The 26,828-nt window shown below is 44.4% G+C and overlaps 1 protein-coding gene across 1 annotated transcript; it reads right to left on the bottom strand.

Moving 5' to 3' along the window:
- Positions 1-26,138, bottom strand: LOC106578798 (uncharacterized protein C6orf118). Its single transcript, XM_014157960.3, has 13 exons — positions 26,029-26,138; positions 25,180-25,395; positions 24,659-24,993; positions 17,884-18,046; positions 14,147-14,269; positions 12,639-12,698; positions 12,111-12,229; positions 9,977-10,035; positions 9,724-9,830; positions 5,940-6,047; positions 4,966-5,019; positions 2,804-2,865; positions 1-1,376 (listed from the first exon to the last, which is right to left on the bottom strand). The coding sequence occupies exons 2-13, from the start codon at positions 25,387-25,389 to the stop codon at positions 1,307-1,309; spliced, it is 1,470 nt and encodes a 489-aa protein (XP_014013435.1). The 5' UTR covers positions 25,390-25,395; positions 26,029-26,138; the 3' UTR covers positions 1-1,306.
- Between the last annotated feature and the right edge of the window lie 690 nt (positions 26,139-26,828).

The following is a 26,828-nucleotide window of genomic DNA, read 5'->3' on the forward strand; positions in this document are numbered from 1 at the left end:
TTCAACGTCATCACATCACATTTTATTATTTTGTTAAAATGACATGGAGTGAAATCCTACAGGAGGGTATCTCTCCAGGAACAGGGTTGGAGTTAAAACCTACAGGAGGGTATCTCTCCAGGAACAGGGTTGGAGTTAAAACCTACAGGAGGGTTTCTCTCCAGGAACAGGGTTGGAGTTAAAACCTACAGGAGGGTTTCTCTCCAGGAACAGGGTTGGAGTTAAAACCTACAGGAGGGTATCTCTCCAGGAACAGGGTTGGAGTTAAAACCTACAGGAGGGTATCTCTCCAGGAACAGGGTTGGAGTTAAAACCTACAGGAGGGTATCTCTCCAGGAACAGGGTTGGAGTTAAAATCTACAGGAGGGTATCTCTCCAGGAACAGGGTTGGAGTTAAAACCTACAGGAGGGTATCTCTCCAGGAACAGGGTTGGAGTTAAAACCTACAGGAGGGTATCTCTCCAGGAACAGGGTTGGAGTTAAAACCTACAGGAGGGTATCTCTCCAGGAACAGGGTTGGAGTTAAAACCTACAGGAGGGTATCTCTCCAGGAACAGGGTTGGAGTTAAAACCTACAGGAGGGTTTCTCTCCAGGAACAGGGTTGGAGTTAAAACCTACAGGACAGGTGCCGGAGTGCCCTGGTCTAGAATCTACAATCTTTTGTGACAGAATATCAGATAGCAGACCTTTAGCAACAGAACAGTATGTCAAAATACTGCCTATGTGGAGAAGATGGATCTGTGTGTGTGTTTGTGTACAGCAGTAGGCTGCAGGTGATGATAGTTGTGATGATGTGGACAGGTCTGGACTGGAAGGACAGACTATGGTGGGAACCAAGGGAGTGGACTCACATTTATATAGTAAAACGATAAACAGTCAAATAAAATCACGTCACTATTTATTTGGACCGGCGGTTGTATGGTTTGCTAGTATGACATCACAGCCATATTTACTATAATCATCACCACATTTAACAAAAGCCTCAATTATATCTTTATTGTTAAAACACTATTAAATAGTCTGATAAGTCAAATAAGATATTTCAATGGCATCATTACAGCACCATTGACTCTGGTAAGGACTCCATTTCAATGTGTGGTCATTGCTGTTGTAACTAATGCCATTGTACTTCTGTTACCATCGGAGATATTTTAATGTCAGCTTGAATAACAATTATGAAAAGTGATGTGAAGCTTGGCGAATGAGTAAATATCCCGTCTTCCAGAATGTCTAGTAATGGTCTTCAGATCAGCTTGTTAAAGACTACCCCCTAGTGGACAGAATGAGGTACTGTTCCAAACGCTACTAATTTACTAGTGGTTGCGTTGTAGCTTCCTCGTGTAGCAGGGCGGTCCATATTTTGTCCCACACCTCCCTGTGAATAGAACCAGATCACAGAGCCAACGGTGAGAGAAAGAATTTCTCTGCTAATAATTTAGCTTGTTTTTATTTGACCTGTATTTTGTCATATATTTTGCCCAAGAGAGACCAGGGCCCGTATCCACAACGCATCATCGATTAGGAGTGCTGATCTAGCATCAGTTTCGACTTCTAGATCATAATGGAAAAATATTGTATGGGCAGATCCTAGATCTGCACTTCTACTATGAGACGCTTTGTGGCTACAAGCCCTGGACCAAACCAGCAACAGGTATGTGTACTGTATATTCAGGGCAGATCTAACAGTAAGGTTAGGGGTTAGGGGTTAAGGGTAAGGGGTTAGGGGCTAAGGGTTAGGGGCTAAGGATTAAGGGTTAGGGGCTAAGGGTTAAGGTTTAGGGGTTAAGGGTTATGGGTTAAGGTTTAGGGGTTAAGGGTTAGGGGTTAAGGGTTAGGGGTTAAGGTTTAGGGGTTAGCGGCTAAGGGTTAGGGGTTAAGGTTTAGGGGTTAAGGTTTAAGGGTTCTGGGTTAGGGGTTAAGGTTTAGGGGTTAAGGTTTAGGGGTTCTGGGTTAGGGGTTAAGGGTTAGGGGTTCTGGGTTAAGGGTTAGGGATTAAGGGTTAGGAGTTCTGGGTTAGGGGTTCTGGTTTAGGGGTTCTGGGTTAGGGGTTAAGGTTTAGGGGTTCTGGGTTAGGGGTTCTGGGTTAGGGGTTAAGGTTTAGGGGTTCTGGGTTAGGGGTTCTGAGTTAGGGGTTCCGGGTTAGGGGTTCTGGGTTAGGGGTTCTGGGTTAGGGATTAAGGTTTAGGGGTTCTGGTTTAGGGGTTAAGGTTTAGGGTTCTGGTTTAGGGGTTAGGGGTTCTGGGTTAGGGATTAAGGGTTAGGAGTTCTGGGTTAGGGGTTAAGGTTTAGGGTTCTGGTTTAGGGGTTAGGGGTTCTGGTTTAGGGGTTAAGGTTTAGGGTTCTGGTTTAGGGGTTAAGGGTTAAGGTTTAGGGTTCTGGTTTAGGGGTTAAGGTTTAGGGTTCTGGTTTAGGGGTTAAGGTTTAGGGTTCTGGTTTAGGGGTTAAGGTTTAGGGTTCTGGTTTAGGGGTTAAGGTTTAGGGTTCCGGTTTAGGGGTTAAGGTTTAGGGTTCTGGTTTAGGGGTTAAGGTTTAGGGTTCTGGTTTAGGGGTTAAAGGTTAAGGTTTAGGGTTCTGGTTTAGGGGTTAAGGATTAGGGGTTAAGGGATAGGTTTCTACAGGCTGAATCCAACGCATTAACATTTCTGAATCAATGTGTAATTGGGATGATGAGGAGGATGAGGAACAATCAATCAATATCTTAACTGTCCCAACTGGGACATGTTGTTGTCAACCATACAACAGATATACACAGAAGATACATAGTGAGATTGGTTACAGTCTTAAAATGAGGATGATACGTACGCTTTCACATCCTTGCTTGCTTTCACTCTGTTCAGGATCATATTGAGGTTGCTTTCCAGATCCTTCAAGACACAGAGAGACCAATGAGTATAGAAAATGCATTGTATATTAAATAAAATGTAAATCAAATGTATTTTATTTACAGATACCCATCCTAAAATCCAAAGAGTTTTACAGATACCCATCCTAAAATCCCAAAGAGTTTTACAGATACCCATCCTAAAATCCCAAAGAGCTTTACAGATACCCATCCTAAAATCTCAGAGTTTTACAGATACCCATCCTAAAATCCCAAAGAGTTTTACAGATACCCATCCTAAAATCTCAAAGAGTTTTACAGATACCCATCCTAAAATCCCAAAGAGCTTTACAGATACCCATCCTCAAACCCCAAAGAGCTTTACAGATACCCATCCTAAAATCCCAAAGAGTTTTACAGATACCCATCCTCAAACCCCAAAGAGCAAGCAATGCAGAGGCAGAAGCACAGTGGCTAGGAACAACTCCCTAGAAACCTAAAGAGGAACCAGGCCTGAGGGGTGGAACCAGGCCTGAGGGGTGGAACCAGGCCTGAAGGGGAGGAACCAGGCCTGAAGGGGTGGAACCAGGCCTGAGGGGTGGAACCAGGCCTGAAGGGGTGGAACCAGGCCTGAATTGGTGGAACCAGACCTGAATTGTTGGAACCAGACCTGAGGGGTGGAACCAGGCCTGAGGGGAGGAACCAGGCCTGAAGGGGAGGAACCAGGCCTGAAGGGGTGGAACCAGGCCTGAAGGGGAGGAACCAGGCCTGAAGGGGTGGAACCAGACCTGAAGTAGTGTAGTGTAGTATATTGTATTGTAGTGTATTGTAGTGTAGTGTATTGTAGTGTATTGTATTGTAGTGTAGTGTAGTGTAGTGTAGTGTAGTGTAGTGCAGTGTATTGTAGTGCAGTGTATTGTAGTGTAGTGTAGTGTAGTGTATTGTAGTGTATTGTAGTGTAGTGCAGTGTATTGTAGTGTTAGTAGTGTAGTGCAGTGTATTGTAGTGTATTGTAGTGTAGTGTAGTGTATTGTAGTGTAGTGTATTGTAGTGTAGTGTAGTGTAGTGTATTGTAGTGTATTGTAGTGTCATCTCTGACTATTGGTCCACCTACAAAGAGTACAGACAGCACATACAGCACAGACAGCACATACAGCACAGTACATACAGCACAGTACAGCACAGCACATACAGCACAGTACATACAGCACAGCACAGTACATACAGCACATACAGCACAGCACACTGAAACATACAGCACAGTACATACAGCACAGCACAGTACAGCACACACAGCACAGTACATACAGCACATGCAGCACAGTACATACAGCACATACAGCACAGTACAGCACAGCACAGCACATACAGCACAGTACATACAGCACAGCACAGTACATACAGCACATACAGCACAGCACACTGCACATACAGCACAGTACATACAGCACAGCACAGTACAGCACACACAGCACAGTACATACAACACATACAGCACAGTACATACAGCACAGCACAGTACAGCACACACAGCACAGTACATACAGCACAAACAGTACAGTACATTCAGCACATACAGTACAGTACAGACAGCACACACAGCACAGTACATACAGCACATACAGCACAGTACATACAGCACACACAGCACAGTACATACAGTACAGTACAGTACATTACATTACATACATACATACATACATACATACATACATACAGTACAGTACATACAGCACATACATCACATACAGTACAGTACATACAGCACATACATTCATTACAGTACATACAGTACATACATTACATACATACAGCACAGTACATACAAAACAGTACATACAGCACACACAGCACAGTACATTCAGCATATACAGTACAGTACATACAGCACATACAGTACATACATACAGCACAATACATACAGTACAGTACATACAGTACAGTACATACAGAACAGTACATACATACAGCACATACAGTGCAGTACACACAGTACATACAGCACATACAGTACATACATACAGCACAGTACATACATACAGCACAGTACATACATACAGTACATACATACATACATACAGTACATACAGTCATGTAAAAATATGATAATATTTCAACTGGGTCAAAGTACTAAATGACTTGCCTTGTTGGTGTTTCTGAAGCGTTCATTTGAGGCCAGTAGTCTCATGATCTCTCCCTGCAGGAGATAACAGCCCCCCCCCACACACACACACACACACACACACACACACACACACACACACACACACACACACACACACACACACACACACACACACACACAGTACTCCAGTGAACTGCCCTACGATAAAGGGAGTCAGTCTGTACATTACCGATGATAAGCTGTTTGTAAAGGGCATGCAGGTCATAACATACGTGGAGAGCAAAGCAGGACATAAGTCTATCCAACGTGTGTGTTTGTGAATGTGAGTCATAGAGATATGTCATTCTACTGTGTGAGTAAACGTGTCTGCTGCTTTTACTGGGCAGGGAGGGCTGACTGGAAAAGAGATGTCAATCTCTGAAGGGCACATTAAATAACTTTGAAAATACGTTGACAGTAGTATTTTACCCACTTCATCCAACATAGAACTATAACAGCCATACGCCTATGTTAAGCCACAAGGTGCTCCCCAGTAGGATATCCCTATTGGAGCTGTGGTTAATACCTCATCTGGTGCTCCCCCAGTAGGATATCCCTATTGGAGCTGTGGTTAATACCTCATCTGGAGCTCCCCCAGTAGGATATCCCTATTGGAGCTGTGGTTAATACCTCATCTGGTGCTCCCCCAGTAGGATATCCCTATTGGAGCTGTGGTTAATACCTCATCTGGAGCTCCCCCAGTAGGATATCCCTATTGGAGCTGTGGTTAATACCTCATCTGGTGCTCCCCCAGTAGGATATCCCTATTGGAGCTGTGGTTAATACCTCATCTGGTGCTCCCCCAGTAGGATATCCCTATTGGAGCTGTGGTTAATACCTCATCTGGTGCTCCCCCAGTAGGATATCCCTATTGGAGTTGTGGTTAAATACCTGGTCTGGGCCTGGACTTTGCTGCATATCTCTTAAGACTCGTCTCTGATTTGTGTATGTACCTTAGAGTCTCTGATGCATCTCTCTGTAGCTCCCGTGGTGATGATGGACACCATCTTCTCCTTGAGTTCCTTCTGTAGCAGCTGGACCTCCTCCCACATGATCCACACCTGATAATACATACATACAGTACATAGTACATACAGTATATATTTATTTCACCTTTATTTAACCAGGTAGGCTAGTTGAGAACAAGTTCTCATACATACAGTACTTAGTACATACAGCACAGTACCTACAGTACATAGAACATACAGTACATACATACAGAACAGTACATACAGTACGTACACACAAAGTACATACATACAGTACATACAGTATGTACACTACACACAGTACATACAGTACAGTACATACAGTACAGTCAGCAGTCGCAGCTACGTACAGCCTACATCGACAGCTACGGATCCCCTGACGACTACAGTACAGCCAGCACAGTACATACAGTGATCCACACCTGATAATACAGTACATACAGAACAGTACATACAGAAGAGTACATACAGTACAGTACATACAGTACAGTACATACAGTGATCCACACCTGATAATACAGTACATACAGAACAGTACATACAATACAATACATACAGTACAGTACATACAGTGATCCACACCTGATAATACGGTACATACAGTACAGTACAGTACAGTACATACAGAAGAGTACATACAGTACAGTACATACAGTACACTACATACAGTGATCCACACCTGATAATACAGTACATACAGTACAGTACATACAGTACAGTACATACAGTGATCCACACCTGATAATACAGTACATACAGTACAGTACATAAAGTACAGTACATACAGTGATCCACACCTGAGACCACTACAGCCCTGTGTATAGACTGAGCTACAGAGGACCACTACAGCCCTGTGTGTAGACTGAGCTACAGAGGACCACTACAGCCCTGTGTATAGACTGAGCTACAGAGGACCACTACAGCCCTGTGTGTAGACTGAGCTACAGAGGACCACTACAGCCCTGTGTGTAGACTGAGCTACAGAGGACCACTACAACCCTGTGTGTAGACTGAGCTGCAGAGGACCACTACAGCCCTGTGTGTAGACTGAGCTACAGAGGACCACTACAGCCCTGTGTGTAGACTGAGCTACAGAGGACCACTACAGCCCTGTGTGTAGACTGAGCTACAGAGGCCCACTACAGCCCTGTGTGTAGACTGAGCTACAGAGGACCACTACAGTCCTGTGTGTAGACAGGACCACTACAGCCCTGTGTGTAGACTGAGCTACAGAGGACCACTACAGCCCTGTGTATAGACTGAGCTACAGAGGACCACTACAGCCCTGTGTGTAGACTGAGCTACAGAGGACCACTACAGCCCTGTGTATAGACTGAGCTACAGAGGACCACTACAGCCCTGTGTGTAGACTGAGCTACAGAGGACCACTACAGCCCTGTGTGTAGACTGAGCTACAGAGGACCACTACAACCCTGTGTGTAGACTGAGCTGCAGAGGACCACTACAGCCCTGTGTGTAGACTGAGCTACAGAGGACCACTACAGCCCTGTGTGTAGACTGAGCTACAGAGGACCACTACAGCCCTGTGTGTAGACTGAGCTACAGAGGACCACTACAACCCTGTGTGTAGACTGAGCTACAGAGGACCACTACAGCCCTGTGTGTAGACTGAGCTACAGAGGACCACTACAGCCCTGTGTGTAGACTGAGCTACAGAGGACCACTACAGCCCTGTGTGTAGACTGAGCTACAGAGTACCACTACAGCCCTGTGTGTAGACTGAGCTACAGAGGACCACTACAGTCCTGTGTGTAGACTGAGCTACAGAGGACCACTACAGCCCTGTGTGTAGACTGAGCTACAGAGGACCACTACAGCCCTGTGTGTAGACTGAGCTACAGAGTACCACTACAGCCCTGTGTGTAGACTGAGCTACAGAGGACCTGATAGTTAACAGAACCGTGGCTTAGTGGTAACGCTCCCCACTCTCAACACACATGCAACTCCCCACCGTCTCTCCATCTCTGAATCCCCACCTGCCATTTGTTATCTGTCAAAATTGAGCTTAAAATGTATTTAAAAAAATAAGATATATATATATATATATATATATATATATATATATATATATATATATACTGCTCAAAAAAATAAAGGGAACACTTAAACAACACAATGTAACTCCAAGTCAATCACACTTCTGTGAAATCAAACTGTCCACTTAGGAAGCAACACTGATTGACAATAAATTTCACATGCTGTTGTGCAAATGGAATAGACAACAGGTGGAAATTATAGGCAATTAGCAAGACACCCCCAATAAAGGAGTGGTGGGGACCACAGACCACTTCTCTGTTCCTATGCTTCCTGGCTGATGTTTTGGTCACTTTTGAATGCTGGCGGTGCTTTCACTCTAGTGGTAGCATGAGACGGAGTCTACAACCCACACAAGTGGCTCAGGTAGTGCAGCTCATCCAGGATGGCACATCAATGCGAGCTGTGGCAAGAAGGTTTGCTGTGTCTGTCAGCGTAGTGTCCAGAGCATGGAGGCACTACCAGGAGACAGGCCAGTACATCAGGAGATGTGGAGGAGGCCGTAGGAGGGCAACAACCCAGCAGCAGGACCGCTACCTCCGCCTTTGTGCAAGGAGGAGCAGGAGAAGCACTGCCAGAGCCCTGCAAAATGACCTCCAGCAGGCCACAAATGTGCATGTGTCTGCTCAAACGGTCAGAAACAGACTCCATGAGGGTGGTATGAGGGCCCGACGTCCACAGGTGGGGGTTGTGCTTACAGCCCAACACCGTGCAGGACGTTTGGCATTTGCCAGAGAACACCAAGATTGGCAAATTCGCCACTGGCGCCCTGTGCTCTTCACAGATGAAAGCATGTTCACACTGAGCAGATGTGACAGACGTGACAGAGTCTGGAGACGCCGTGGAGAACGTTCTGCTGCCTGCAACATCCTCCAGCATGACCGGTTTGGCGGTGGGTCAGTCATGGTGTGGGGTGGCATTTCTTTGGGGGCCGCACAGCCCTCCATGTGCTCGCCAGAGGTAGCCTGACTGCCATTAGGTACCGAGATGAGATCCTCAGACCCCTCGTGAGACCATATGCTGGTGCGGATGGCCCTGGGTTCCTCCTAATGCAAGACAATGCTAGACCTCATGTGGCTGGAGTGTGTCAGCAGTTCCTGCAAGAGGAAGGCATTGATGCTATGGACTGGCCCGCCCGTTCCCCAGACCTGAATCCAATTGAGAACATCTTGGACATCATGTCTCGCTCCATCCACCAACGCCACGTTGCACCACAGACTGTCCAGGAGTTGGCGGATGCTTTAGTCCAGGTCTGGGAGGAGATCCCTCAGGAGACCATCCGCCACCTCATCAGGAGCATGCCCAGGCGTTGTAGGGAGGTCATACAGGCACGTGGAGGCCACACACACACTACTGAGCCTCATTTTGACTTGTTTTAAGGACATTACATCAAAGTTGGATCAGCCTGTAGTGTGGTTTTCCACTTTAATTTTGAGTGTGACTCCAAATCCAGACCTCCATGGGTTGATAAATTGGATTTCCATTGATTATTTTTGTGTGATTTTGTTGTCAGCACATTCAACTATGTAAAGAAAAAAGTATTTAATAAGATTATTTCATTCATTCAGATCTAGGATGTGTTATTTTAGTGTTCCCTTTATTTTTTTGAGCAGTGTATATATATATTAATAAATATATATATATAAATAAAAAAAAGATATATTATGTATGTTATGTATGTTATGTTCCATACCTGACGTCTCTTAGGCTGGACACGATCTATAAAGGAGACAGCCTCTTCACCTGGCCTCATCAGACCTGGCAGGGTGGCCTCCTTACGGGTGGCCTCCTTACGGATCCCTGGCATCAATCAATCAACCAATCAATCAATTCCAATACATCAAACAATCAAGCCAATTCATTATTAATCAAGCAAGCCATTCAATCAATCAATCAACAATCAAAAAAACACAGCAATACATCAACTAAACAATCAATCAATCAACCTTTATCCTCTGGGATTTCCATGACTCTGTCACGTGCGTTCTGAAACTGATTCCTGACTCTGGGGAAACAGAGAATAGGAAACAGAGAATACAATCAAATCAAAAATAAGTCAAGTCAAATTTTTGTCAAAGTGCATTATCACACAAGCTCTCTAAATACTTTACAAAGGAAATCAATACATTTCAAAACTATGAATTCAATACAAGTTTTTGGAATAAAAGTTTTTGTATTCTATGTTTTGAACAAAAGCAAAGTATTTGTATAACATCAACTACAGGAGCTAGATTCAATCCACAGCGCGGACGATCCGCGTTCTAGAGGGATAGATATTTAAAAGCAATTTTCACGCATTCAAGTAGACTGGGGAAAAAGGGGAAATCTGATAGTTGAGTGAAGTTCAATCTAGTGGTTCTCTGCACGGGCTGATATTTCTTCTGCACGGCAGTACCGTGGGAGCTGCACGCCTGCGCACGCCGTTTAGAAGGACCATTGGTAGGAAGCATTAGTTTTTACTGACCAAAGTAACAACACAGTGTGGTCAAAGACTTAGTAACTTAGTTGTATTCACTATCTGATTACCTATAACTACAAACAGTTACAGTATGTTTCGTTTTTTTACATATTTATTAACTTATTTCCGGAAATGTCTAAACTACCCACAATCCACTATTTCTCAAAGTCATATGGACAATCTACTCTGCGTTAATTTTCTCAAGCTGGCTAACGTTAGCCACTAGCCATGCAGACCGAATGTTGGCAGTGGTAAACTACAACTATCAATCACAAGGAGGTATGACGTAAACAACCAATCAGATTCCCCACACATGGGGGCCGCATGATCTCCATGAAGTAGGCTGCCAGAGTTTTCAACCTTGTCTCAGCACTAGTGCGCAACAGTAGCTGACTCACTGTGCCGTTGTGATCATTTCCATCTGCCTGGAGCCTTCCTCCAATCACCCTCTTATTGTTGACTCTTCTCCTCGTCTCCTCCTATACCCTGAACCCCCTCTGTCTTATTGTTGACTCTTCTCCTCGTCTCCTCCTATACCCTGAACCCCCTCTGTCTTATTGTTAACTCTTTCCCGTCGTCTCCTCCTATACCCTGAACCCCCTCTGTCTTATCGTTAACTCTTTCCCGTCATCTCCTGACCCAATGTGCCTCTGGAATATATCTACTCTATTGCTATTGGATTTGCTTACTCTCCCCTGGCCGGTGCCTCTGAAGCTTCTCTCTCCTTGGCCCTTCTTTGGTAGCTAACTCAGCCGTCAATCGGTAAGTCTCCGCTCTCTCTACTTTATATCTGTTGTCTTTGTGTTGTTGTTATGTTCTGTGGGTTCCTGCCTGTGCTAGACTAGTTGGTGTTGTTCTCTGGCTTACTACTTAGCCATGTCGACCGTAGTGGTTGGCTAGCTGGGCTAGCTGGGCTAGTTGGCTAGCTGGCTAAACTTACTAACTTTAGCTGGCTGGCTTGCTGGCTAAGATAACTGCATATACCAGTAACATTATTTGATAACTGGTTAGATGGTGTTATGTATTTCCAAAACGTTGGTTTACTTTAATTGAGCTGTGAGCTAGGTGTTGATAGCAACTGGCTGACTCATGCAGAGCTAACCTAACCTTAGCAGGCTGGTATGGCTAACTTTAGCAGGCTAGTTGGCTAGCAACCTTGCAAGCAGATTTGCAAGAATAAATTCATAAAGTATTAGCTTGTACATTGTCTAAAAATGTTATTGAAACCAGTAGTCATGAGTGCAAAGATTTGGTTTAATTTGAAGTTGTATATTTGAAGTTATTTCTGTTGGAGTTTACATTATAGGGAATAGGCTGACTTTGCAGGTCCTCCATATTACGCCACACCCCGCAAAGACATTTTCCGGCATGACTTTGGCATTCTGATTGGTTTTATGCAATAACTCGAAAAATAGAGATGTGAAGTGTAACTTTGCATTGGGACTTTTTATGTGTATACTAATGCAAATCCATGATGTTACATGTGGTTACGTTTATGCTACCTACCCTTTAAATTTAAATTGTGCTACAATGACGATCTTCTGCGCTATGGATTGAATTTAGACGCTAGTACAATGTATTCCAGTATATATATATCCATTCCCTCAGAGACCCATCCCTACCTGTCATTCTCCTCCAGGGCCCTCTGCGCCTCCTCTCCCAGCCGGGACACCTCCTTCCCAGCTTCCTCCAGATCCTCTGCCCCTACGAGGGCCAGACCACCCAGCGGAGCCAGCTCAGACTGACCACACCACAGAGAGGAGGAGGGATAGAATACTCAATGAAGATCAGTACAATATAGTGCACTGCTGGTTTCCTATTCCACCGGATAATTAATTGTACCCACCTGCTGTCCCAGGTCTAAATCAGTCCCTGATTAGAGGTGAATCACCCACCTGGTGTCCCAGGTCTAAATCAGTCCCCGATAAGAGGGGAGGAATGACAAAAAGCAGTGGAACTGGCTTCGAGGTCCAGATTGGAATTTGAGGATATAGAGGACTTAAATAAGGGTTACAGTACTCAATCAAAAGCTCAATTAGTGTCAGTACAGACCTCCATATGCAGTGAAAGCACAATAATTGAGTAAGATTTCCATATAATTAGGCTACAAATAAACTTGAAAAAAATCTGAATGTGTTTGTAATATTTACCAAGTCCTCGAGAGATGTCTGGGAGTCCAGAATAGAGTTGAGGTACAGATCATAGTCTGTCTGGAAAGCAGAAGGGAGAAACACAGATTGAAGAATAATAATAACAATAACAACAACAACAAAATAATAATAATAACAATAATAACAACAACAATAATAGTAATAATAATAATAACAATAGTAACAATAACAATAATAACAATAACAATAATAATTATACCAACAACAATAATAACAATAGTAATAATAATAACAATAGTAACAATAATAACAATATCAATAATAATAACAACAACAATAATAATAATAACAAGAATAAGAACAATAATAATAACAATAATAATAATTTTGGATTGGATTTTTAGAGCGCCTTTCTACCAACTGAAGTACTCAAAGTGCTTTACATGGGAAGAGGGAAACCATCCTCTAATTCAGGAGACTGTCAGTCTCTCAGTCTCCCAGTCCCTATTCTCTAATTCAGGGGACTGTCAGTCTCTCAGTCTCCCAGTCCCTATCCTCTAATTCAGGGGACTGTCAGTCTCTCAGTCTCCCAGTCCCTATTCTCTAATTCAGGGGACTGTCAGTCTCTCAGGCTCCCAGTCCCTATTCTCTAATTCAGGGGACTGTCAGTCTCTCAGGCTCCCAGTCCCTATTCTCTAATTCAGGGGACTGTCAGTCTCTCAGGCTCCCAGTCCCTATTCTCTAATTCAGGGGACTGTCAGTCTCTCAGGCTCCCAGTCCCTATCCTCTAATTCAGGGGACTGTCAGTCTCTCAGTCTCCCAGTCCCTATCCTCTAATTCAGGGGACTGTCAGTCTCTCAGGCTCCCAGTCCCTATCCTCTAATTCAGGGGACTGTCAGTCTCTCAGTCTCCCAGTCCCTATCCTCTAATTCAGGGGACTGTCAGTCTCTCAGGCTCCCAGTCCCTATCCTCTAATTCAGGGGACTGTCAGTCTCTCAGGCTTCCAGTCCCTATCCTCTAATTCAGGGGACTGTCAGTCTCTCAGGCTCCCAGCCTCCCGTGGAGCGAGAGAGGTAAGGGAGAGGAGAGGGAGATGTAAGGGAGAGGAGAGGTAAGGGAGAGGAGAGGGAGAGAGGTAAGGGAGAGGAGAGGGAGAGGAGGAGAGGGAGAGAGGAGAGGGAGGGAGGTAAGGTAGAGGAGGAGAGGGAGGGAGGTAAGGTAGAGGAGAGGGAGAGAGGTAAGGTAGAGGAGAGGGAGAGAGGAGAGGGAAGGAGGTAAGGTAGAGGAGAGGGAGAGAGGTAAGGTAGAGGAGAGGGAGAGAGGTAAGGGAGAGGAGGAGAGGGAGAGAGGTAAGGGAAAGGAGGAGAGGGAGAGAGGTAAGGGAGAGGAGAGGGAGAGAGGTAAGGGAGAGGAGGAGAGGGAGAGAGGTAAGGGAGAGGAGAGGGAGAGAGGTAAGGGAGAGGAGGAGAGGGAGAGAGGTAAGGGAAAGGAGGAGAGGGAGAGAGGTAAGGGAGAGAGGTAAAGGAGAGGAGAGGAAATGGAAAAACCTTGATTTCCCTGAGGATGTCTCTGAATACTGGCGAGCCTTCACAGACATTGTTGAAGACGTCACTGAACACCCCCAGGCGGTCTCTACTGGGCCAGCTCTGGTCTGACAGCCTCCTCAGCTCCTGGGGAAGGAGACACACATCATATTGTACGGTAATAACTCAGTCACAGCTGCACCTGTGTGAAGTGAAGAGGAAGATGGGGAGAAACGCTATCTGGAGTGTTATGATGAACTCAACACCTCTAGGGGACTGAAGAATACTGGTGAACTCAACACCTCTAGGGGACTGAAGAATACTGCTGAACTCAACACCTCTAGGGGACTGAAGAATACTGCTGAACTCAACACCTCTAGGGGACTGAAGAATACTGATGAACTCAGCACCTCTAGGGGACTGAAGAATACTGCTGAACTCAACACCTCTAGGGGACTGAAGAATACTGATGAACTCAACACCTCTAGGGGACTGAAGAATACTGCTGAACTCAACACCTCTAGGGGACTGAAGAATACTGATGAACTCAACACCTCTAGGGACTGAAGAATACTGCTGAACTCAACACCTCTAGGGGACTGAAGAATACTGCTGAACTCAACACCTCTAGGGGACTGAAGAATACTGCTGAACTCAACACCTCTAGGGGACTGAAGAATACTGCTGAACTCAACACCTCTAGGGGACTGAAGAATACTGATGAACTCAACACCTCTAGGGACTGAAGAATACTGCTGAACTCAACACCTCTAGGGGACTGAAGAATACTGCTGAACTCAACACCTCTAGGGGACTGAAGAATACTGATGAACTCAACACCTCTAGGGACTGAAGAATACTGCTGAACTCAACACCTCTAGGGGACTGAAGAATACTGCTGAACTCAACACCTCTAGGGGACTGAAGAATACTGCTGAACTCAACACCTCTAGGGGACTGAAGAATACTGATGAACTCAACACCTCTAGGGGACTGAAGAATACTGATGAACTCAACACCTCTAGGGGACTGAAGAATACTGCTGAACTCAACACCTCTAGGGACTGAAGAATACTGCTGAACTCAACACCTCTAGGGGACTGAAGAATACTGCTGAACTCAACACCTCTAGGGGACTGAAGAATACTGGTGAACTCAGCACCTCTAGGGGACTGAAGAATACTGGTGAACTCAACACCTCTAGGGGACTGAAGAATACTGCTGAAGTCAACACCTCTAGGGGACTGAAGAATACTGATGAACTCAACACCTCTAGGGGACTGAAGAATACTGCTGAACTCAACACCTCTAGGGGACTGAAGAATACTGCTGAACTCAACACCTCTAGGGGACTGAAGAATACTGCTGAACTCAACACCTCTAGGGGACTGAAGAATACTGATGAACTCAACACCTCTAGGGGACTGAAGAATACTGATGAACTCAACACCTCTAGGGGACTGAAGAATACTGCTGAACTCAACACCTCTAGGGACTGAAGAATACTGCTGAACTCAACACCTCTAGGGGACTGAAGAATACTGCTGAACTCAACACCTCTAGGGGACTGAAGAATACTGGTGAACTCAGCACCTCTAGGGGACTGAAGAATACTGGTGAACTCAACACCTCTAGGGGACTGAAGAATACTGCTGAAGTCAACACCTCTAGGGGACTGAAGAATACTGATGAACTCAACACCTCTAGGGGACTGAAGAATACTGCTGAACTCAACACCTCTAGGGGACTGAAGAATACTGCTGAACTCAACACCTCTAGGGGACTGAAGAATACTGATGAACTCAACACTTCTAGGGGACTGAATAATACTGCTGAACTCAGCACCTCTAGGGGACTGAAGAATACTGCTGAACTCAACACCTCTAGGGGACTGAAGAATACTGCTGAACTCAACACCTCTAGGGACTGAAGAATACTGCTGAACTCAACACCTCTAGGGGACTGAAGAATACTGCTGAACTCAACACCTCTAGGGGACTGAAGAATACTGCTGAACTCAACACCTCTAGCCTCTCTGGGCTAGGTGGCACCAAATCGTCCCACCTACGTAACAGCCAGTTGAATCCTGTGGCGCGATTTTCAAATACCTTAGAAATGCTATTACTTCAATTTCTCAAACATATGACTATTTTACAGCTATTTAAAGACAAGACTCTCGTTAATCTAACCACACTGTCCGATTTCAAAAAGGCTTTACAACAAAAGCAAAACATTAGATTATGTCAGCAGAGTACCCAGCCAGAAATAATCAGACACCCATTTTTCAAGCTAGCATATAATGTCACATAAACCCAAACCACAGCTAAATGTAGCACTAACCTTTGATGATCTTCATCAGATGACAACCCTAGGACATTATGTTATACAATACATGCATGTTTTGTTCAATCAAGTTCATATTTATATCAAAAACCAGCTTTTTACATTAGCATGTGACGTTCAGAACTAGCATACGCCCCGCAAACTTCCGGGGAATTTACTAACAATTTACTAAATTACTCACGATAAACGTTCACAAAAAGCATAACAATTATTTTAAGAATTATAGATACAGAACTCCTCTATGCACTCGATATGTCCGATTTTAAAATAGCTTTTTGGTGAAAGCACATTTTGCAATATTCTAAGTACATAGCCCAGCCATCACGGGCTAGCTATTTAGACACCCAGCAAGTTTAGCCTTCACCAAAATCAGATTTACTATTACAAAAGTTTGATTACCTTTGATGTTCTTCGTCAGAATGCACTCCCAGGACTTCTACTTCAATAACAAATGTTGGTTTGGTCCCAAATAATCCATCGTTATATCCAAACAGCGGCGTTTTGTTCGTGCGTTCAAGAAACTATCCGAAATGGTAAATCAGGGTTACGAGCATGGCGCATTTCGTGACAAAAAAATTCTAAATATTCCATTACTGTACTTCGAAGCATGTCAACCGCTGTTTAAAATCAATTTTTATGCAATTTATCTCGTAAAAAAGCGATAATATTCCGACCGGGAATCTGCGTTTCGGTAAATAGAGGAAAAAAAAGAAAGACGGGGGCGACCAGTGCACGCGCCTAAGCCCACTGTCTCCTGATCGGCCACTTGACAAAGGCGATAATGTGTTTCAGCCTGGGGCTGGAATGACGACATTCAGCTTTTTCCCGGGCTCTGAGAGCCTATGGGAGCCGTGGGAAGTGTCACGTTACCGCAGAGATCCTTTGTTTTGGAAAGAGATGTCAAAGAAAGCCAGTAAATGGTCAGACAGGCCACTTCCTGTAAAGGAATCTCTCAGGTTTTTGCCTGCCATATGAGTTCTGTTATACTCACAGACACCATTCAAACAGTTTTAGAAACTTTAGGGTGTTTTCTATCCATATCTAATAAGTATATGCATATTCTAGTTACTGGGTAGGAGTAGTAACCAGATTAAATCGGGTACGTTTTTTATCCGGCCGTGTAAATACTGCCCCCGAGCCCTAAGAGGCTAGGGGACTGAAGAATACTGCTGAACTCAACACCTCTAGGGGACTGAAAAAAACAGCCCTATAATTTACAGCATACTATTCCCTCTCGTAGGCCTATTATTACCTATGGAGGATATGTACCACTTGTTTCAAATAATGAATCCCAAAGAAACATAGAAGTAAACCATGGGTTATTACGGTTTAATTAGTATGTTATGGTATCACGTGATGTTTATACTGTACCGGGTCAAATTTGTACAACCAAAGACAAACACATTAGTCTTCCTCACCTTCTCTAGCTTCCACTCGTAGACCTCAGCAGCCTTGTTCCCGCTGATCCAGTTCCTGTCCCTGAGGTCCTGCTTCCTCAACACCTGTCTGTCAAAGTGTCTCATCATCCTCATCTGGTCCTTCTTGGTCAGGCCCCCCAGGTGAGACTGAGTGAACCAGTACCTGTGGATGAACCAGGTGAGACTAAGTGAACCAGTACCTGTGGATGAACCAGGTGAGACTGAGTGAACCAGTACCTGTGGATGAACCAGGTGAGACTGAGTGAACCAGTACCTGTGGATGAACCAGGTGAGACTGAGTGAACCAGTACCTGTAGATGGACCAGGTGAGACTGACTGAACCAGTACCTGTGGATGAACCAGGTGAGACTGAGTGAACCAGTACCTGTAGATGGACCAGGTGAGACTGACTGAACCAGTACCTGTAGATCATGGACCAGGTGAGACTGAGTGAACCAGTACCTGTAGATGGACCAGGTGAGACTGACTGAACCAGTACCTGTAGATGGACCAGGTGAGACTGACTGAACCAGTACCTGTAGATCATGGACCAGGTGAGACTGAGTGAACCAGTACCTGTAGATGGACCAGGTGAGACTGACTGAACCAGTACCTGTAGATCATGGACCAGGTGAGACTGAGTGAACCAGTACCTGTAGAGGGACCAGGTGAGACTGACTGAACCAGTACCTGTAGATCATGGACCAAAGAATGATGTGTAAGAGGGTCCTGTGATGTGTTAGAGGGTCCTGTGATGTGTTAGAGGGTCCTGTGATGTGTTAGAGGATTCTGTGATGTGTAAGAGGGTCCTGTGATGTGTTAGAGGGTCCTGTGATGTGTTAGAGGGTTCTGTGATGTGTTAGAGGGTCCTGTGATGTGTTAGAGGGTCCTGTGATGTGTAAGAGGGTCCTGTGATGTGTTAGAGGGTCCTGTGATGTGTAAGAGGGTCCTGTGATGTGTTAGAGGGTTCTGTGATGTGTAAGAGGGTCCTGTGATGTGTTAGAGGGTTCTGTGATGTGTTAGAGGGTTCTGTGATGTGTTAGAGGGTCCTGTGATGTGTTAGAGGGTCCTGTGATGTGTTAGAGGGTTCTGTGATGTGTTAGAGGGTCCTGTGATGTGTTAGAGGGTTCTGTGATGTGTTAGAGGGTTCTGTGATGTGTAAGAGGGTCCTGTGATGTGTTAGAGGGTCCTGTGATGTGTTAGAGGGTCCTGTGATGTGTAAGAGGGTTCTGTGATGTGTTAGAGGGTCCTGTGATGTGTTAGAGGGTCCTGTGATGTGTTAGAGGGTCCTGTGATGTGTTAGAGGGTCCTGTGATGTGTAAGAGGGTCCTGTGATGTGTAAGAGGGTCCTGTGATGTGTAAGAGGGTCCTGTGATGTGTAAGAGGGTCCTGTGATGTGTAAGAGGGTCCTGTGATGTGTTAGAGGGTCCTGTGTGGCTCAGTCAGTAGAGCATAGCGCTTGCGACGCCAAAGGTCAAGGGTTAAATTCCCGCTGGGGCCACCCATACGTAAAATGCATGCATGACTGTCTGTAAATCGCTTTAGATAGACGTGTTTGCTAAATGGAATATACTATACTAGTAAGACAAGGGCAACATGTGCAATTTATAACAAAACATATAATTGCATCCATTGTTCCTGAGCAGGTGCCGGTCTGACCTGATGAAGAGAATAGGATGCAGTGTGCACTCTCTTTTTCGCCTTTTATTTAATGTCCAATGAATGTGACCGGTAGGCCTATGTCACAATAAAACATGGAGGACTCCTCAACGGTTCTTTGGGAAGGGTTCTATGTGGAACCACACTGACCCAAAGAACCCTTGAGCCCTTCAATTGTTATTTGCAGTAAAAAAATATACACTGCTCAAAAATATAAAGGGAACACTTAAACAACACAATGTAACTCCAAGTCAATCACACTTCTGTGAAATCAAACTGTCCACTTAGGAAGCAACACTGATTAACAATAAATTTCACATGCTGTTGTGCAAATGGAATAGACAACAGGTGGAAATTATAGGCAATTAGCAAGACACCCCCAATAAAGGAGTGGTTCTGTAGGTGGTGACCACAGACCACTGCTCAGTTCCTATGCTTCCTGGCTGATGTTTTGGTCACTTTTGAATGCTGGCGGTGCTTTCACTCTAGTGGAAGCATGAGACGGAGTCTACAACCCACACAAGTGGCTCAGGTAGTGCAGCTCATCCAGGATGGCACATCAATGCGAGCTGTGGCAAGAAGGTTTGCTGTGTCTGTCAGCGTAGTGTCCAGAGCATGGAGGTGCTACCAGGAGACAGGCCAGTACATCAGGAGACGTGGAGGAGGCCATAGGAGGGCAACAACCCAGCAGCAGGCCCGCTACCTCCGCCTTTGTGCAAGGAGGAGCAGGAGGAGCACTGCCAGAGCCCTGCAAAATGACCTCCAGCAGGCCACAAATGTGCATGTGTCTGCTCAAACGGTCAGAAACAGACTCCATGAGGGTGGTATGAGGGCCCGACGTCCACAGGTGGGGGTTGTGCTTACAGCCCAACACCGTGCAGGACGTTTGGCATTTGCCAGAGAACACCAAGATTGGCAAATTCGCCACTGGCGCCCTGTACTCTTCACAGATGAAAGCAGGTTCACACTGAGCACATGTGACAGACGTGACAGAGTCTGGAGACGCCGTGGAGAACGTTCTGCTGCCTGCAACATCCTCCAGCATGACCGGTTTGGCGGTGGGTCAGTCATGGTGTGGGGTGGCATTTCTTTGGGGGGCCGCACGTGAGGTAGCCTGACTGCCATTAGGTACCGAGATGAGATCCTCAGACCCCTTGTGAGACCATATGCTGGTGCGGTTGGCCCTGGGTTCCTCCTAATGCAAGACAATGCTAGACCTCATGTGGCTGGAGTGTGTCAGCAGTTCCTGCAACAGGAAGGCATTGATGCTATGGACTGGTCCGCCCGTTCCCCAGACCTGAATCCAATTGAGCACATCTGGGACATCATGTCTCGCTCCATCCACCAACGCCACGTTGCACCACAGACTGTCCAGGAGTTGGCGGATGCTTTAGTCCAGGTCTGGGAGGAGATCCCTCAGGAGACCATCCGCCACCTCATCAGGAGCATGCCCAGGCATTGTAGGGAGGTCATACAGGCACGTGGAGGCCACACACACTACTGAGCCTCATTTTGACTTGTTTTAAGGACATGACATCAAAGTTGGATCAGCCTGTAGTGTGGTTTTCCACTTTAATTTTGAGTGTGACTCCAAATCCAGACCTCCATGGGTTGATAAATTGGATTTCCATTGATTATTTTTGTGTGATTTTGTTGTCAGCACATTCAACTATGTAAAGAAAAAAGTATTTAATAAGATTATTTCATTCATTCAGATCTAGGATGTGTTATTTTAGTGTTCCTTTATTTTTTTGAGCAGTGTATAGTGATCATTTTAGTGATGGGTCCAATGTGGCTCAGTTGGTAGAGCTTAGCGCTTGCAATGCCAGGGTTGTGGGGTTTCATTCTCATGGGGGACCAGTACCAATATGTATGAACTCACTTGGATAAGAGCGTGTGATAAATGACAAAAATGTTACTAGAATAGAATAGTCTAGAATATTTAGGGCCGTGGCTTACTCACAGCTCTTTTTGCGCAACTGTGAGTGAAAGTGTCATTCAACCGTGAGTGAGAGTGTCATTCAACTGTGAGTAAATGAGTCATTCCAGTTCATCTAATCTGTTGTGTTATGCTGTTACATGTTATATATGACTACGGCTAGTGACGGTGTCTTGTGAAAGACTTGTGGATGGCCTTGTGTCAACTGAGAATGGTTGACTAAGTCAGTAGTTCTCAATTGTCTCCTCAGGGACCCCCAGCGGTTCCAGAGGTAGCACACCTGATTCAACTTGTTAATAAACACAATAATAAAACGTACGGAAATGTAACAACATAATATGGCTGTTAAAACAGAATAAAACAAACCTGGGTGGTTCTCCAAAGAACCTTAGAGATTGAGAAATGTTCTTTATAGAACCATTCTCCATGAAAGTTCTATAAAGAACCATAAAAAAGGGTTCTATATAGCCCCAAAAAGGGTTGTAACCATAGCGGAACCCTTTTTTGGTGCTATATAGAACCTTTTTTAATGGTTCTCTATAGAACCTTTATACCACCCTACATGTTCCATTTAGAACCTTATGAGCACAGTACTTTATAGAACCTTCAAAAAAAGGTTCTATATAGCACCAAAAAGGGTTCCGCTATGGTTACAAGCCAAACAACCCTTATTTGGCTCTATATAGAACCATTCGTTTTTAGTGTGTATGTGTTGAGTGTGTAATGTGCAGTTTATTTTTTATACATCAGTACCGTGGGCGTTAGAATTCCGTGGCATTTGGGCTCCCGGTCTAAGGCACTGCATCTCAGTGCAAGAGGCGTCACTACAGTCCTTGGTTTGAATCCAAGCTGTATCACATCCGGCCGTGATTGGGAGTCCCATAGGGCGGCGCACAATTGGCCCAGCGTCGTCCGGGTTTAGCCGGGGTAGGCCGTCATTGTAAATAAGATTTTGTTCTTAACTGACTTGCCTAGTTAAATAAAGTAAAAAATGAATATATATATTTATTAGTATGAAGAATATAATTGAACATAGCTGAATAAAATAGAAAGTATATTTTCTCCAAACGATTTGAGGGAGTGCGCACATGCGGCTATTCGGTGTTGAGCGGTTAACAAAGAAACAGGTCCTCCTATATGCTTAATTTAGATTTATGAATGTAACTTTAGTTGTTCTACAAATGTTGCGCTATATGTTTTGATTTTTAATACATTGTAAGGCTGCATGATGAGACTCTAATGATGATTTGAAAAAAGCTGCATGAAAGACATGAGCTCTGCTTTGTTTTTTTGAGCAGGCTTTACACACTTCATCAGTCTCTCATTCACAATTCGACAAGCACTTGATAATGCCTCAAATTTCCTGGCGGCATCCCCTTTGTGTGGCCGTAATGCCCACTAAAATATTCCATGCCTTTTACGGCCATTGGGTCTTTCTCACATTGGGTCTTTCGCACTGGCTACAAGTGAAGACAGACACATCGGGGACGCGACTGCGCGTGTCCGTATCCAATTCCGAGGCGCATATTGAAGATACTGGAAGAAATGTCCACATTTACTTTTCTTCAGCCAACAAAATGAGCACTAGCCTATGTCAATCTACTGTCCCCCATAAAACAACATTTGACCTATTCTATTCTGTGGAGAAATAAATATGTGACTCGTTTCAGGAAATTAGGCGTATGTCGCACGTCACAGGAGCAGCATTTGAACGTATACATTTAAAAAAAAAAAAAAAAAAAAAAAAAAAATATATATATATATATATGCATTTTCTTGGCAGAAATGCCTTCTGGAACGTGAACTTTCATGTGCCTTAATAACAAACTCGTATTCCATCCATAAATATGAATACAATTGTTAAATTACGAGCCTAGTTGGTTTAGCCATGGAAAAACTGAGGAAACTTCCCACTAGCCATGATTGGCTGAGATAATGTATAGGCTGGACATGCCGGGAGATGAGTTTGGATTGGTCTGCCATGTAGCACGCTTCTGTCTATAATGTCAGCTGATCAGTATGTGTTGACAGTCCTATCTACCACACCGTTTTTGAAAGATATAACATTAGCCATCGAGAACTACAAAAGTTTTGCTACTTTTCTCAACAACATTGATGCCCTGAATTTAACAGACGCTATCGAGAGATCAGTTGGAAAAAGTGATGGGCTACTTTCTGCACACGCCACAATCAGTGTGAACTGTAGTGACTTGACACAAAGCTGGCCAAATAAGATGTAGCTACGAACAAAACGGAGTTAAATGGTTCCAGTCTGCCGTGACGCGTTCATGCATGTATACGGGTAAGAGTCTAGCTACATTTTCTAGACATAATTTTGTCAGAAAGTCATTTTTATTGCAAAGCATACTGCTAGTTAGCTAGCAAACATTAGTGATAGGCTAATATTGTCACCCATCAGACTATTCTTGATTTAATCTTGTCTTTACATATACTAAATAATATATGTGTGAAATTTGTTTTGATTTAGAATGGACCATTATCATATAAAAAAATACATGTTATCTATGCACTTAAATAGCGAATGGAGGATGCTATTCCCGTGGTTCATTTTCATGCCAGAGAAGTAATATGTTTAATATTAGGAAAGTAGGCCTAGCCTATAGAAAGCTTATGGGAGCCTCCTCTTTTTAATAGAGGCCATCACTCTGTTTTCTCTAGCCTATAGAAATATTGCACAACATTAGCTCATGGGCTCTCATGAAGTGTTTGATTAGATTTTAAATAAAATTTGCATTGATGTCAGAGTGATTACAGGGATAATAGAGTGCTGAGTACCAGGCAGTTGGCAAGTTTGGTAGGCTACTAATGACCATCAGCAGCATCAGAGCTTGGAGAAGCCTAGTTACCGTGACAAAACAGTCACGTGGAATTTTACTGCGGTCATGACCCGTGACCGCCGGAGTGCCGGTAATACGTTCACCCTAACAGCCCTAGTAATGCTTTCACTGATTACACATAAATGAAGATAGTTCCTACATGATAGATTGTTTGCGTTATTATCAAACTGATCTTGTGTCCTTTCTGTCATCCTGTGAACCCCGTTCATTGCTGCTCGCCGCTATATTTATTATTATTGTCCTTACCTATCCTGATTCCCCTCCTCAACACCTCCAGGAGGTTAGGTCTGTGATACTACAGTTTTATTATCATTATTACCTGTTCTGGTTCCCCTCAACACCTCCAGGAGGTTTGGTCCGTGATGCTATGCTGGGTTTGACCAGGAAGAGCTCAGAGGTGTCCAGAACCATCTTGAGACTTGTTTTCCTCCTCTCTCTTTCTTCTCCCTCCTCTCCCTTCGTTCCTCTCTGTGTGTCAGTAAGGCTCTCATGCTGCCCAGGCTTCAAGACTGTAGGTTTTAGCCCCTTGGCGACAGTGAAGTCAAACATGGCTTCCGTCATCTTCTCGATGTTGGCGGCCATCTTGGTTTCTCTCTGGAGGCGTTGCGTAAAAGGACTGGGACTCAGGCCTTCCTCCTCATCCTTCTCCCTGTCCTGGAGATAATGAATATGTTCATGTTAGGCTTTGTTGTTGTGTCATTGTAAGCAGTGATGTAATGGTAAAACAAATTGGTGGGTAAATGCAGCTCGCCCGTGAAAAAATGTAATGCTCTCTATACTTTCAATGCATTTTTCTGCAAAATGGTACTGAATATAGAAAGAAAACAGTGGGGGAAAGACCTCAGACATCTCCCAGATTGGTTCCTCTGTCCTCCTCCGGTGGGGCTGGGTCTGGCTCAGGGCATAAGGGCTCAGGTGGCCACAGCTGTATGTTTGGATGTCAGCCTTGTGGGCCATCTCTGCTCCCAGGAGAAGGCTCTGGAGCTCCCGGCGTAAGTCAGAAACCCTCAGCATCCGAGGCTTGTTAGGGGTGGTAGCCTTGGTAGACATGGCTGGCTGAGAGGAAGGCGGGAAGGAACTTGCATGTGGTATTGGAAAGATGTGTGCTTTTTTTTGGTCATTGAAGGCTAAATATTACGCCTTTTTAAATGAAAGCACTAACAGCAAGTCACTCTTTCTGTTTATGGACTAGCACGTTAAATGTAGCAAAGTATTGCCGAGTGTGCTCCTGAGTGGCGCAGCAGTCTAAGGCACTGCATCTCAGTGAGTCCCATTTGTTCTTAACTGACTTGCCTTGTTAAATAAAGGTTAAATATATATTTTTGAATTGTCTACTCAGAATATCTATAGCCTATAACTTGCACATATTCTATTCATTGACCTAATTGAAAGCTCTACCAAGAAACATGGTTAGCATTTTGCTCTGTTAATAATTACACTGTATTTCACGGTAGATGTGCATCATGTGCACATTATTTGTCTAGCAAGCACCGTAATTTGGTAATGTCAAATCCATGAGTTTAGGTAGACATTCTGCCATGTGGGTGCTGTGCGATCGGCGCAACGCACGGACGTACGCAAATAAGTAAACTATAGCTAAACGTTTCTATGAGACGATATAAACACTGTAATTCGCAGGAAATAACTACACCAACTTCATATTGCCGAAGCATAATGTACTGTACTCACCCGCGTCTGTCTGCCCAGAGGTGAAGAGTAAAGTTCAGAGAAAATATCCCTGTTTTCTCCAGACGGTTGTCAGGGGATACCGCGCGTCAACACACGGTGGCGGAAGTTTATATTATTTAACCTTTTATTTTAACAGGGAGTCATACTGAGACCAAGGTCTCTTTTACAGATGAGCCCTGAATTATATAGATTACAAAAAATGCACACATCAAAATAAAAATACAAAATGCAAGCAGAAAGAAAGAAAAACACATTCATAAAAAACAAACACATTTATTAGTAAAAAGGTCATCAATCAGCGTTCTGAATTACCCTAGAGGCATCAGAACATCAAATTTCTGAAAATGTTGAAGATTTTCCCACAAATAAGGTGCAACAAAAACTAAAAGCTGATTTACCTAACTCAGTAGAGACCAAAGGAATTTCCTGAGTTAGCCATCCCTGTACAGGATGTTGTAACTAATGGAATTAGAAACTGTCTGGTTCTAGCCCTGAATGCTGATTGGCTTACAGCCATGGTATATCAGACCATATACCACGGGTATGACAAAGCATTTATTTTTACTGCTCTAATTACGTTGGTAACCAGTTGATAATAACAATAAGAGACCTCTGGGATTTGTGGTAAATGGCTAATATACCACGGCTAAGGGCTGTATCCAGGCACTCCGAGTTGTGTCGCGTAAGAACAGCGCTTAGCCGTGGTATATTGGCCATATACCACACCCCCTCGGGCCTTATTGCTTAAGTAACCCACGCGTGCCATTTCAACAAAGAAGCCAACACCTTCACACTTTTAG

Source organism: Salmo salar, chromosome 19, assembly GCF_965601325.2.
Source record: "Salmo salar chromosome 19, fSalSal1, whole genome shotgun sequence".
Taxonomy (NCBI): Eukaryota; Metazoa; Chordata; class Actinopteri; order Salmoniformes; family Salmonidae; genus Salmo; species Salmo salar.

Excerpts from the sequence above, each read along its gene's own strand:
- LOC106578798 (XM_014157960.3), bottom strand. The coding sequence starts at position 25,389 with ATGTCTACCAAGGCTACCACCCCTAACAAGCCTCGGATGCTGAGGGTT. Across the intron at positions 14,270-17,883 it reads ACGAGTGGAAGCTAGAGAAG|GAGCTGAGGAGGCTGTCAGA; the intron begins GTGAGGAAGACT and ends CTCCTTCCCCAG. Across the intron at positions 12,230-12,638 it reads AGACATCTCTCGAGGACTTG|TCTGAGCTGGCTCCGCTGGG; the intron begins GTAAATATTACA and ends TGGTGTGGTCAG.